This window comes from Pristiophorus japonicus, chromosome 5 (genome assembly GCF_044704955.1).
Source record: "Pristiophorus japonicus isolate sPriJap1 chromosome 5, sPriJap1.hap1, whole genome shotgun sequence".
NCBI lineage: Eukaryota > Metazoa > Chordata > Chondrichthyes > Pristiophoridae > Pristiophorus > Pristiophorus japonicus.
Window position 1 is genome coordinate 131,340,141 of NC_091981.1, and position 15,019 is coordinate 131,355,159.

General features: G+C 47.0%; 1 protein-coding gene across 1 annotated transcript in view; it reads right to left on the bottom strand.

The window, feature by feature from the left end:
- The window catches only part of LOC139264459 (dynein axonemal heavy chain 11-like), a 679,414-nt gene that overhangs the window by 409,509 nt on the left and 254,886 nt on the right, over nucleotides 1–15,019 (bottom strand). The window contains exon 30 of the mRNA XM_070880970.1: nucleotides 4,373–4,606. Within this exon, the coding sequence (XP_070737071.1) occupies nucleotides 4,373–4,606 (234 nt within the window). The remainder of the gene's footprint in view (nucleotides 1–4,372; nucleotides 4,607–15,019) is intronic.

A 15,019-nucleotide genomic window follows, 5' to 3' on the forward strand; every position in this document is an offset into this window, starting at 1 on the left:
CGTTGGTACCTATATGCACCACGACAACTGGCTGTTCACCCTCCCCCTTCAAAATGTCCTGCAGCCGCTCCGAGACATCCTTGACCCTTGCACCAGGGAGGCAACATACCATCCTGGAGTCTCGATTGCGGCAGCAGAAACGTCTATCTATTCCCCTTACAATAGAATTCCCTACGACTATAGCTCTCCCACTCTTTTTCCTGCCCTCCTGTGCAGCAGAGCCACCCACGTTGCCATGAACTTGGCAGCTGTTGCTCTCCCCTGATGAGTCATCCCCCTCAACAGTACCCAAAGCGGTGTATCTGTTTTGCAGGGGGATGACCACAGGGGACCCCTGCACTACCTTCCTTCCACTGCTCTTCCTGTTGGTCACCCATCCCCTATCTGGCTGTGTAACCTTTACCTGCGGTGTAGCCAACTCACTAAACATGCTATTCACGACATCCTTAGCATCGCGGATGCTCCAGAGTAAATCCACCTGCAGCTCCAGTGCCGCAATGCGGTCGGTCAGGTGCTGCAGCCGGATGCACTTCCCGCACATGTAGTCGTCAGGGACACTGGAAGTGTCTCTGAGTTCCCACATAGCACAGGAGGAGCATGACACGTGTCCGAGCTCTCCTGCCTTGACTTAACCCTTAGATTAACTTAATTTGGCAACAACAATGCTAAAGGTTGCCTTGTTGCACCACAGCCTGTCGAAGGCCTTTTTGATGCTAGACTGACTCTCACCCGTGTCCAGTTCCATGGATACTGGAATTCCGTCCAGTTCGACTTTTAACATGATCGGTGGACATTTTGTGGTGAAGGTGTGTACCCCGTACACTTCTGCCTCCTCGGTTCGAGACTCCAGATCAGTTTGATCTGCCATGGATCGATCTGCCTCTGCAACGTGGTGGTTTGCAGGGTTTGCAGCTCGTCTGCACAGTCGCTGGAGGTGTCCCGTTGTTCCACAGCCTTTGCACGCATAGTGTTTGAAGCGGCATTGATGGGCTCGATGATCACCTCCGCAGCGCCAACAAGGTGTTAACTGCCTCGCATTGATGTTTGATGGCGGACTCTGGGTCATTTGAGGTCGTGCAGCTGCAGGGTGTACATTCTGCCATATGCATTCCTGCCTGAAAACAACGTTACTTTGTGTACAGTACTTGCCGAAACCTCTTTATGATGCGAAATTTGTTTGGTGTTATCGCCGGTGGACATAAATGCCTGGGCTATCGTTATGGCTTTGCTCAGGTTCGGTGTTTCAACAGTCAATAAGGATAACCTCATGGCCAATGCTAAGCACAAAAAAAGTCTCTTAGCATTTGCTCCAGGAATCCATCGAATTCGCAATGTCCTGCAAGATGCCTTAGTTCGGCGACGTAGCTCGCCACATCCTGGCTTTCAGACTGTTGACATGTGTAAAATCTATACCTTGCCTTCAGAACACTTTCCTTCGGATTTAGGTGCTCCTGAACCAGCGGATACAGTTCTTCATACAATCTGGTTTTTGGTTTCAAGGGAGCAAGAAGATCTTCATGAGGCCATAGGTTGTTGCCCCGCAGTCGGTGAGGAGGATCGCCCTTCGTTTGGCAGCGTTCTCATCCCCTTCCAGCTCGTTTGCCACGAAGTATTGGTTGAGTCGCTCCACGAAGGCCTCCCAATCGTCCCCTTCTGAGAATTTCTCCAGGATACCAACAGTTCTCTGCATTTTCACGTTATGGTTCATTATCTCATCACCAGTTGTTATGTTCATCATAAAAAGTGGTGTAACTGAGTACTGTAGACGTGAGTGAGTGTGACCTTAGTTCCTTTATTCTAACTCCAGAGTGTTGGTACAGCATGGGTGGTCTACTTATATACAGTGCTCCCAAGGGATGCTGGGATCCCTTGGGACTTCAACAGGTACGCCCTCTGGTGGCGATATAATACTGGTTACATCGGGTTGCATACATAACACAGATCATTAAAAAAATAGCTAATATAATCTTATGCAAAATTACAGCACTCCTGAACAAAGTTGAAATGGCTCAGATCAGGTCTTAAATTAATTTTGACTCTTGTCACGAGTACATTTTGAGGCCGAGATTCTCTATCACCCCAGTTGGGGTCGGTAACCTTTCTGGGGCTGGACATTTTGCACCGGGCATAGAAGTCCCGCCAAGGAAGCAAAATTCCGGTTAGCACCCCCTCACAGGAAGTGGAGTGCAATGCCGCACGCTCCACTTCCTTTTGGGGCGGGATCGGGGGTGCTACCTGGGCACATCATGCAGCGCTACGCGGCCTTTCTGCGAAATGGGGGGAGATGCTGTGAGCTCTGCAGGCCCTTTGATGGCCTCCACTGGGCCACCAGGACGAACGGGTACCATGGCCGCAGCCTGGCACCGAAACGGAGTGCCAGGCTGTACGTTCGCGGCCCAAACCCCACGGCAATGTTGGGCAGCAGCCCGCACGGTAAGGGAGGAAAGAAAAATGGCATCTTATGGCGCAGTGCACCTCCCCGGCCCGGTTCGCGACCTGTGCGGCTGACGTGGGCATTGCCCGTGGTGGCCTCTCAGTCCGCTGGCCAAATTCTGCCATGGGGCGAAAAGGTGTTGCTGCACACGGTGATGATGTCATAGTCAGAGGTACAGCGACCCGGGGTGCTACCAGTGGGGGCGCTGCGCTACTACATTCGTGCTTCCGCTAACTCCCGGGCAATCTTGTAGGAGCCAGCAGCGCACCCCGCCTCTCCCCCCCGCCACACAGGCAAAAACAGTTTACTGCCCATTAACGCCCCCCTGGAGGCGCTAACGGGATGCGCACAACAGGGGAAATTCGACCTTTTTGTTCCAAAATATTTTTTGCTATGTTATTCCATCAGATTTAGTAATATGAACAGAGTGGATAGTAACTTTGGTGTCAATATATAGTTCTTGCAACATGTTTATCTATTCGGATCGATCTCTATTCCAATCAACAATAAAGCCAAGATATCCTTAAATAACTGTGGGTAGGAAGCTACTTCAAGTATACAAGGTTGATTTCCTCTTCAGCTATAAGTCAACAACAACAACTTGCATTTATATACTGCCCTTAATATAGAAAAAATTCCCAGGGCACTTCACAAAGGTAATCAGACAAAGAAGGCAGTATTAGAATGATCGACAAAATGCTTGGTCAAAAAGGTGGGTTGTATGGAGGGTCTTAAGTGAAGTGAGGGAGGTGAAGTGGTGGAGATGTTTAGGGAGGAAATTCCAGAGCTTAGGGCACAGCTACCAATGATGGGGCGAAGAGAGTAAGGAAATGTAGAGGAGACCAGAGCTGAAAGAACGTAGAGCTCTCAGAGGGTTGAAGGGCTAGAGAAAGTTAAAGCAGTAAGGAAGCGAGGGGCCATAAAGGGATTGGTATATAAGGATAAGAATTTTAAATGTGAGGCGTTGGATGGACCGGGAGTCAATGTAGGGTGATGCATGGGTGATGCCGAACCCAGACTTGTCGCGGGATAGGATACAGGCAGCAGAGTTTTGAATGAGCTGATGTTTATGAACGGTAATGTATAGGAGACCAAGCCAGAGAGCATTGGAATTGTCAACTTTGGAGGTGATATAGGCATGGATGAAGATTTCAGTTGCAGATGGGCTGAGCTGAGGCCAAAGGCAAATGATGTTATGGAAGTGGTAGCAACTGGTCTTTGTGATAAAATGCATATGGGGTTGGAAACTCATTTTAAATAGCATAGCAAGGTTCCAAACAGTTTGGTTCAACCTGTGACAATGGCCAAGGAGGGGGATGGAATTGGTGGCAAGGTTACGGACTTGTGACGGGTGCTAAAGATGTTAGCTTTGGTCCTCTTAACTGAAGGAAACTGCAGCTCAACTAACACTTATCCAAGTTAGTTCTAATTTAGTTCACAATGCTTTGTAATGTATCAGAATCCCAATTCAAATCAGACTCAATTCTCCAGTCAAACTAATTTGCATATCTGTTTATAAGTCCAGGTGCAAACTCAGATAGGTCTAGGATGAATCCACGGATAGAGGAGAGGAAATTTGTACAGGGTACTTGTTAAATTTAATCAGAAGAAAAACAATATTTGAGGTTAAGACAAAAGTTTAGACAGATTCTGTAAGACCATAAAAAGCCATCTCATCTCATCAGCATCCTTTGCCTAAACTAAAGGGGTAAGGGATTAAGAAGTGGAAAGTCAAGATGAAGGAAAAGAGGCTGCTTGATGAAGACATTAGTCTGCAGGCAAGTAATAGTACAGACTTCCTCCATTCTGAGTGGTTCTAGCCCCTATTTAACTATCCTTTTACTTTTAAAATATAAAGTGCGCAGACACTTCACATTTGTAATGTAAACAACTGTACTTCAACCTTGTGGCACAATGATCTTGTTATATATAATGTACCTGTTTTTTGTTATAATCTTTCAGTGCTGTTTCATATCCCTCCTCAAGCCTTTCAAATGCAATTCCTACATCTGTAGTCCAATATATTTGTGAGCTGGTGAGTGCCACCTGAGCTGGATAGTCAACAATCCATTGATCTCTTGGTTTTTCCTCATAAGCTGCTATAGCCTCTGTAATCTGATGACGGACGGTTTCCCGCATGGCCTCCTCTATTCGATTTAACCAAGCTTCAACCTTAAAAATATGGAGAAGGGACTGTTTTCATATAAACACCTGTACAACTATCAAATCAATTTTAGTCACATGCCAAAAGTCAGCTGAAAATTCATTTACGTTGGTAAATTAGTCACACCATCAGGTTATAAGTCATGAAAACCTCAACGAAGATATAACTTTGATAACAATATATTGAAGTATGTTTTTCACTAGCCATTTTTTGTATATACACAAGTAAAGTGAATACCTTGGGGCTGAAAACCCTCAGCTGCAGCACAAATTAGGCACAGGAAACCTGACAGCGGCGACAATTCTGACAGGAACAGAGTCTACACCCAGATTCTAGACTTGCAATTTACGCAGGGATCTGGGACAAGAGCAACTTCCATCAACTCCAAATGTCAGATGTCAGAGCAGGGAGGCCCAAGAGGAGGAAATTCCCATGTTTGGAATTTCCTCCGCCCCAGCCTCCGGACTGCTGAATGACCTGGACCATGGGATGAAGCCAGGAAACAGGTCTGCTCAGTAGCTGATGTGGGGCCATTGGGAGCCTGGGCTTAGATTTTCATAAGAAAGCAACTCAATTATTCTTTTAAGCCCCATTATAAATGGGGCCAACTGGGTAGCTCTTTAGCTCTCTGCACCAGCTGCAGAACGAATGCCCTACTATCATCATCATAGGCAGTCCCTCGGAATCGAGGAAGACTTGCTTTCCACTCCTGAAGTGAGTTCTTTGGTGGCTGAACAGTCCAATACAAGAGCCACAGTCTCTGTCACAGGTGGGACAGATAGTCGTTGAGGGAAGGGGTGGGTGGGGCTGGTTTGCCGCGCGCTCTTTCCGCTGCCTGCGCTTGATTTCTGCATGCTCTCGGCGTTGAGACTCGAGGTGCTCAGCGCCTTCTCAGACCTTGCTCAGCTAAGCCCGTGTGGTGGCTGCTGTGCAACAACCACCCCACGTTAAAATAACTCACGCACAGGCATCTTCCACTCCGTTAACATGAAGTTCGGGACCTGGAACGTCAGGACCCTCATGGACAAGTCCAACAGCGACAGGCCGGAACGCCGCACTGCCATAGTTGCCCGGGAACTTAGACGCTTTGACATCGACATCATCGCCCTATGCAAGACTCGGCTGGCAGGGGAAGGCCAGCTAAAGGAACAAGGTGGAGGTTACACCTTCTTCTGGAAAGGGAAACCAGAGGAAGAACGCTGCCTCCAAAGAGTCAGCTTCGCCATCAAAAACGAACTGGTTGACCGCCTCAAAGACTCCTCCTGCGGGGCTAACGAATGCCTCATGACTCTTCGACTCACCCTATCCCGGAACCAGCGCACCACAGTCATCAGTGCGTACGCCCCAACACTCGATGCAACTAATGAGGCCAAAGAGGGTTTTTACTGCAACCTCGAAAAATCCCTGTCCTGCATCCCCGGGGTCGACAAACTGATCCTCCTCGGTGACTTCAACACCAGGGTTGGCAAGGACACAGACCTCTGGTGGGGAGGGGCGTGATTGGCAGGGAGGGGGCAGGGAGAGCCAACTCCAGTGGTCCCCTACTCCTGACAAAATGTCTAGAGCACGAACTTGTTATCACCAACACCTTGTTCCCCCAGAGGGATAAATACAAGGCATCATGGTAACACCCTCGCTCCAAGCACTGGCACCTGCTCGACTATGTTATCGTCCGAGCCAGGGATCGCAAGGATGTGCGCATCACCCGCGCCATGACAGGAGCCGACGATTGACTGCTCAACGGACCACCGTCTAATCCGATCCATCATCGACATCAACATTGCTCCAAAGCGGAGGGGGCAGCAGAAGCAGTGCCACAAAAAAGTCAATGCCAGAGCACTTAAGGACCCAGCTAAGAAAGCCCTATACAGCCAGCACCTCACAGCTAACCTGGCGTGCCTTGATGACCCCGAGATGCAGAATGACCACAGCGCTTGGTCTGCCCTCCAGGCCTCCATAACCAGTGCCTGCAAAGAGACGCTCGGTCACTCAACCAGGAAACACCAGTACAGGTTTGATGAGAATGATCAGATCCAAGAGCATGCCATACCAGTGCTGCTTTGGCGACCCACCCCTAGCCCTCCGGAGGACACCAACAGTGACCTTGGCATCCAAATTAAATGGACCTGCCCTGACCTCGGATACTCTGTACAGTCAAGTGTGGGAGTTCATCAGCGCCTGCATTGCTACACTTCTGTTGGCAAAATAGGTCTGAGGACTTCTGGCCCTGTATGTTTGAATCTGTAAACATTCTGCAACTTAATTATTCAACTAAAACTCGTAACTTTCTCTTCTGCATGAAATCTTGTTCTAGTCAAGATGACATAGTTACATTACATATTGGATCTTCAATATACTGCATCATAGAGTGGTTCAATAAGAGAAACTGCTGTGAATCTCCATGTATATGTTTCTGATGTGTCACTCTGGGCTAGTGCTGAGCACTTCCTAAAATGAAGGACATAAATTAATGGAAGAGCTACCGTGGGTTATTTTCATGCACATCTAGTAACTGATTTCAGCACACCTTTGATGGAAACCTGGAACAGGGCTGGAGTCTATTTTCCTCACTAGGAACATTATAGATCATGGAGAGACAATTAAATGGTATGAGGAGAAAATATATCAACACTCAATCTCACCTTTAAAAAAATTGCATTTAGTGAGTCCTATCTATCTGTATCAAAAATCCTGTGTCCGCTCCTTACCACTTGACTTCCTGCTGTCACACATTTAAGGATGATTTTTCTGGTCTGAATCACCTGAGCGCAGCAAGTATTGGAAAATTGGATGGGTTGGAGTGCATGCCGGCAAAGAAATATGACTGATTTTCACTCAATTAATTTAAATGGAAAGAAAATCGCCAGATTCCTTTACAGACATGCACTTTGACCTGCCTGAATTTTGCACAATTTTCTCCGACACGATGATCCAGTGAGTTTGCGCCAAGGCTCAGGAAAATCTCCCCTCGTATCAACTTTTTTCATTATAAATTCCTCTGTCCACATTTATTAATAACTTATCTACTTCATTGTTTTTGTATCGGTACCATTCATTCAGCTGCACTAATGCAATATTTTTCTTCAGCTTCATCATATTTTTGCTTACGAGCTTTTCTTCAAAAACATTTGAGAAACAAGAGAACAAATCTCAAAAGTTTAATGGTAATAAAATTAATTGTATTTTTTTTTAAAAAGAGGCTGTTCCAATGTGTGTCTGAGTGAGAAAGAGCGAAAACATGACAGTATACTGATTATAGAATACAAAATAAAAGGTCTGCAAACATCAGAAAATGTATAAATCTGACAGCAAGTCAGAAAGAGCGAGGGGCCAGAGAGTGGTGGTGTGAAAGAGGGGTGGAGGGGAGAGAGAGGCTGACAGTTCCTTGTTTCTGCAAATGTTCCAATGTCAAAAAAGATATAATTCATATGACATTCTTTTCCTGTTTTACAGAATTGTTAACCTGCATACTTTGAAAAAGCATCTTGGGGTGTGCAGGTTTTTTAAACTTCCGCTCCAAAACGGATGTGAAATTGGCCAAGCAGCTACCCTGACCGTCCAAAGCTACATAGGATTACATAGAATGTGCAGCACAGAAACAGGCTGTTCGGCCCAACCAGTCCATGCTGGCATCTATGCTCCACTCGAGCCCCCTCCCGTCCGTCCTCATCTAACGCTATCCACATAACCCTCTGTTCCCTTCTCCCTCATATGCTTATCTAGCCTCCCCTTAAATGCATCGATGCCTCAACCACTCCGTGTGGTGGTGAGTTCCACATTCTTACCATTCTCTGGGTAAAGCTGTGTCTTTTGAATTCCCCAATTGATTTCTTGGTGACTATCTTATATTGATGGTCTCTAGTTGCTCTTCCCCACAAGTGGAAACACTTTCTATAAAAATATTTCATAATTTTGAAGACCGCTATTAGGTCACCCCTCAAACTTCTCTTTTCATGAGAAAAGAGACCGAGCCTGTTCATCGTTTCCTGATAGGTATAATCTCACATTTCTGGTATCATCATTGTAAATCTTTTTTGCATCCTCTCCAGTGCCTCTATATCCTTTTTATAATAGTCACCAGAACTGATCACAGTACTTCAAGTGTGGTCTAACCAAGATTCGACACAAGTTTAACATAACTTCCCTACTTTTCAATTCTACCCCTCTAGAAATAAACCCTAGTGATTGGTTTGCATTTTTATGACCTTATTAACCTGCATCTCTGCTTTTAGTGATTTGTACTCCCAGATCCCTTTGCTCTTCTGCCCCATTTAGATTCTTATTTTCCAAGTAATATGTGACCTCCTTATTTTTCTTATCAAAATCTTATACCTATACTTATCTGTGTTGAAATTAATTCACCAATTATATGCCAATTCTGCAAGTTTATTCATTCTTCTTGTAATGTGGGCCTCATTTGAATGCAGCCGGCAAGGAGCAAGCACAAATGGGTGCCGTACTGCAGCTCATCGCTTGTGGGAGGGCTGGAAATTGTCTGGCTCCTGTGTTATTCGTGACTTTGGTATGGCCGTTTTGCTGGGAGTTGTGCAATTGGTTAGCATGGATCCGAGAGGTGACAACACCTTCAAGGACCTTAGCGAGCAAAAGGAGGTTGGAAATGGGAGGATAGTTCGCACGGACAGCGGGGCTAACGTGGGATTTTTGAGGAGTGGGATGATGGCGGCGGTTTGAAAGGATTTTTTATTTGTTCACTGTCTGTGGGTGAAGCTATCAGGGTGACATTTATTGCACATCTTTAATCAGCACATGAACTCCATTATGACTTCATAATAGGTGAGGAGTTTCGCTTGTTGCATGGCACAATCAGTCTTTTCTCCAAAATGTCTGTTAGAGGAGAGAGATAAATATGGATCACAAGAGTAAATTTTGCAGAGATAATGGAAAGATGTGAGCCCTTGTGTGTGGGTGGGTCTATAAAAGCACAGTGGAACAAAATGTAAATTACCTTGCTAGCTGCAGTTAGAAAAGCAGATGAATACTTTAAGATTTCCAATTTTATATGTGTATAAAGAGATTGGTGAGCAATCATTATCAGCTGCCACTTTGCTTGGCTTGGCTGTCTTTTATAGCCTGTTGTAATACTTCTGTCATGCTCCTTAGTTTTCATTTGTGTTTCAATTCCAGCAGTCTAATGGATGGTTTTGGGTTAACAATACCATTTGTGAAACTTGTTAGGTGAACACAGCTGATACATCCTTGGATATCCATATAAAGAGGTGTAAGATAATTGATAGTCTTTTTCATTGACAATTTTTTTCAAATTGGACACTGTCTTCTGAACACTCTTCCACGTGCAGAGTGTCAGGCATTGTATTCACAGTCAGCTTTCCCCCCTCCTATAATGTCCCCCTGCTGGAACATGTGTTTTTTCACAGTGTGCTCTTCAAAACTGCACAGGACATTTCATCTTTCTTTGACACCATCTATTATCACATGAAGCTGGTCTTGCTACACATTGCTCAAATTTGCACATTCCACAGCTAGACATAATCGTTGTGAATTCTTTGTATCTCTAATGTACCTATTAAGAATTTTGCAATTGATCATGCAGCATTATTGCAGATGTGTTGAGTTGCTGGTCAGTTGAACATTAGTTGCAATGCCACTGACCTCCAAGAAAGTGCACACAGGAAATGTTAGTGCCCTTGTAACTGTGTTTAAAAATTGGAAAAATTCTCATTTAATGCAGATTATCTGGTCATTATCATATTGCTGTTTGTTGGAGCTTGCTGTGCACAAATTTTCTAGCGTGTTTCCTACTACATCAGTGACTATGCTTCAAAAGTACTTAATTGGCTGTAAACTGCTTTGGGACATCCTGAGGTTATGAAAGGTACTGTATAAATGCAAATCTTTGGGCTAAAAATTGGACCTCCGTGCTGCCTGCTAATTACTGTGATTGCCACATTAAGCATGATGCTGAGTGGTTGAGCGTTCAGTAGGCGGCTGAAGTTCGTGCGAGGCTTGCTCTATGTAAAGCCAGTTCTTAACGGCAGTCTGCACCTCTCCCACTTGTGACAGAGATTGTAATTCCTGAATTGGACTGTTCAGTCACCTAAGAATTCACTGCTGGAACTGCTTGTGAAAGCAACAGTGAGTGAATAATGGCTCAACGGGGCAGAGAAAGGGCATCAAGATTCTCGGCCCAGCACTAGAGGCCTTCGTGCAGATGGTAGAAAGGAGGAGACAGATCCTCTACCCACTGGGGGCCAGTAGGCTTTCTAGACACACAGTGGGAGCGGATTTCATCATCATCATAGGCAGTCCCTCGAAATCGAGGAAGACTTGCTTCCACTCCAAAAGTGAGTTCTTAGGTGACTGAACAGTCCAATTCAGGAATTACAATCTCTGTCACAGGTGGGACTCAGTCGTTGAAGGAAAGGGTGGGTGGGACTGGTTTGCTGCACGCTCCTTCCACTGCCTGCACTTGTTTTCTACATGTTCGCGGCGACGAAACTTGAGGTGCTCAGCGCCCTCCCAGATGCACCTCCTCCACTTAGGGCGGTCTTTGGCCAGGGACTCCCAGGTGTCGGTGGGGATGTTGCATTTTATCAAGGAGGCTTTGAGGGTGTCCTTGAAATGTTTCTTCTGCCCACCTGGGGCTCGCTTGCCATGTAGGAGTTCCAAGTAGACCGCTTGCTTTGGGAGTCTTATGTCAGGCATGCGAACAATGTGGCCCGCCCAACGGAGCTGGTCGAGAGTGGTAAGTGCTTCGATGCTGGCCTAATCGAGGACGCTGACGTTGGTGTATCTGTCCTCCCAGGGGATTTGCAGGATCTTGTGGAGACATCGTTGGTGGTATTTCTCCAGCGATTTGAGATGTCTACTGTATATGGTCGACGTCTCTGAGCCATACAGGAGGGCGGGTATCACTACAGCCCTGTAGACCATGAGCTTGGTGGCAGATTTGAGGGCCTGGTCTTCGAACACTCTCTTCCTCAGGCAGCCAAATGCTGCGCTGGTGCAATGGAGGCGGTGTTGAACCTCATCGCCGATGTCTGCCCTTGCTGATAATAGGCTCCCAAGGTATGGAAAGAGGTCCACGTTGTCCAGGGATCGTGATGACTAGGGGGGCAGTGTTGTTCGGCGGGGTCAGGTTGGTGGAGGACCTTTGTCTTTTGGATGTTTAGTGTAAGGCCCATGCTTTCGTATGCCTCAGTGAAGATGCTGACTAAGACTTGGAGTTCAGTCTCTGAATGTGGGCAGACGCATGCGTCGTCCTGGTACTGTAGCTCAACGGAGGTTGGGACGGTCTTGTATCTGGCCTGGAAATGGCGAAGGTTGAACAGGTTCCCACTGGTTCTGTAGTTTATTTCCATTTCAGCGAGGAGCTTGTCGAGTGTGAGGTGGAGCATTGCAGCGATTCATCTGCTTTTATAACTGCATCAGTGCAGCGAGGAAGATCGAGAAGAGGGTTGGCGCTATGATGCAGATAGCTGCAGCGGTCGTTGCTTACAGTCTTGCCCCGAGGATCTAGATCCAGTGCTGAAAGAAGTTCAATGACCTCACACGAGTGTTCAAGGTCAGTGAAAACATCTTAAAAAAAACGTTTCCCATCAACTGCACCACTCGCCTCACACACTGCTCCATGCACCACCCCCATCACTCACCTACCAATAATTCCTATCAATCACGACTCATACCTCACATTCATAGTTTCATCTCACCCTCACACACTTACCACAGCTACAAGCCTCATACCCACATCGCGCACCTTGTGCACACTGCCAGCTATTCAACCATGACAGGCACATCACACAAACACATTGCACCACACTCACTGACAAACTTCCTTTTCTCTTGCAGGGGAAGGTGGCTCATAATCACATGCAGCAGCAGCTAACCGGCAGCAGATGGGCAAGCCTGCATACCCAGGTGGAGGAGACAGTGCTCGACATCACTGTTGGGACCATTACTAAGGCCATGGCGAGTGGCGAGACGCAAACTGTTCAAGATCACGGTGTGCTCATCCCACTTCCCCATCATCCCGCAATCTCTTCTCACTTTCAAACTGTTGATGGTGTAAGCATGCACATCTTGCTTCCCCCCTTTCCCCTCACCACAACTGTACCCTTGTAGCTATTTTCTTTCAGGTACCCAAGAACGCCAGCCTGGCGAGCCAGTACAGGAAGAGGAAAGTGATGGAGAAGAAGAGACACGGTCACTCGATCTGACACTCTCAGGCACCTGCTCAGATATTGGCACTGCGCGTACTTTAGAGGGTAGAATAGAGGTGGGATCTGCATATGATGAGTCACTGAGCACAAGTAGGCTGCAGCCAGGGCAGGGGGAAAGAGTAGTGCAGGTGCTAGCTCCCTGAAGGGCCAGGTCGCCCATGTGCTCTGCTGCAGAGGACTCAGATGAGAACTTTGATGGGGCTGGAAGATTGGTGGCACAACAAACTAGCGCAGGATGAATGCATCATGTCTGCTGCCAGGATAGCAGGCATTCTGGGTGTGGTCGCACACTAACTGCACATTAAGTGAGTGGTAGCCTTTGCAGTTATGGTACATCTCAGCATTGAGATACGGCGCCTGCAAAGCCACGTGTGTGCAGTCGAAGGCGCCCTGCACCACGGGGAAGTCTGCTATCCTGGCAAAGCCACTTGCACGCTCCTCCTGCTTCTCTCTGTTTAGAGAGAAGACAATGAACAACAACAACAACTTGTATTTATATAGCACCTTTAATGTAGTAAAATGTCCCACGGTGCTTCACAGGAGTATTATGAGCCAAAACATTTGACACTGAGTCACATAAGGAGAGATTAGGCAGGTGACCAAATGCTTGGTCAGAGGTAGGTTTTAAGGAACGCCTTACTTTAAGGAAAGAGAGGTAGAGAGGTGGAGAGGTTTAGGGAGGGAATTTCAGAGCTTAGGGCCTGGGCAACAGAAGGCATAGTTGAGCGATTATAATCAAGGATGCTCAGGAGGACAGAATTAGAGGGCAGACATTTCGGGGGGTTGTGGGGCTGAAGGAGATTACAGAGTTAAGGAGGGGCGAGGCCATGGAGATATTGGAAACAAGCATGAGAATCTTGAAATCGAGGCATTGCTTAACCGGGAGCAAATGTAGGTCAGCGAACACAGGGGTGATGGGTGAGCAGGACTTGGTGCAAGTTAGGACATGGGCAGCCGAATTTTGGATCACCTCAAGTTTACATAGAGTAGAATGTGGGAGGCCATCCAATAGTGCGTTGGAATACTCAAGTCTAGAGGTAACAAAGGCACGGATGATGATTTCAGCAGCGGATGAGCTGAGGCCAGGGCGGAGATGGGTGATGCTACGGAGGTGGAAATATGCGGTTTTAGTTATATTGAGGATATGTGGTCGAAAGCTCATTTAAGGGTGAAATATGACACCAAGGTTGTGTGCAGTGTGGTTCAGCCTCAGACAGAAGTTGGGGAGAGGGATGGAGTCAGTGGCTTGGGAACAGAGTTTGTGCCGGGGAACGAAAACAATGGCTTCGATCTTCCCAATGTTTAATCGAAAAAATTTTCGCTCATCCAGAATTGGATGTCGGACAAGCAGTCTGACAATTTAGAGACCGTGACGGGGTCAAGAGAAGTGGTAGTGAGGTAGAGCTGGGTGTCATCAGCGTACATGTGGAAACTGACACTGTGTTTTCGGATGGTGTCGCCGAGGGGCAACATGTAGATGAGAAATAGGAGGGGGTCAAGGATAGATCCTTGGGGGACACCAGAGGTAACGATGCAAGAGTGGGAAGAGAAGCCGTTGCAGGTGATTCTCTGGCTATGATTATGATTAGATAGATAAGAATGGAACCAGGCGAGTGCAGTCCCAACCAGCTGAATGATGGTGGAGGGGCACTGGAGAACGATGGAGTGGTCAACCATGTCAAAGGCTGCAGACAAGTCAAAAAGGATGAGGAGGGATAGTTTGCCTTTGTCACAATCACAAAGGATGTCATTTGTGCCTTTGATGAGAGCCATTTCACTACTGTGGCAGGCGAGGAAACCGGATTGGAGGGATTCAAACATGGAGTTGTGCGAAACTCGGGCACGAATTTGGGAGGTGAAAACACGTTCAAGGACTTTGAAGAAGAGGAAAGGGAGGTTGGAGGTGGGGTGGTAGTTTGCAAGGGGTCAAGTGTTATTTCTTTGAGATAGGTAGTGATGGCAAATTTGAGGGAGAGGGGGACAGTACTTGAGGAATGAAGTCCCCTCTCCTAGTGTAGAAGCCTCTGTGACCTCCTTGACGCAGCGTTAGTCGGCGAACTGTGAGATGTTAGCTATGTCGCCTGTTCTAGCCTGGAAGGATCCGCTAGCGAAAAAATTCAGAGCCACGGTCATCTAGAGGGCCACTGGCAATGCCATCGTTGCCCTCTTCTGAGGCTGCAGGTCTGGTTCCAAGAGGTGGTAGAGTTCTGTGATGACCTCCTG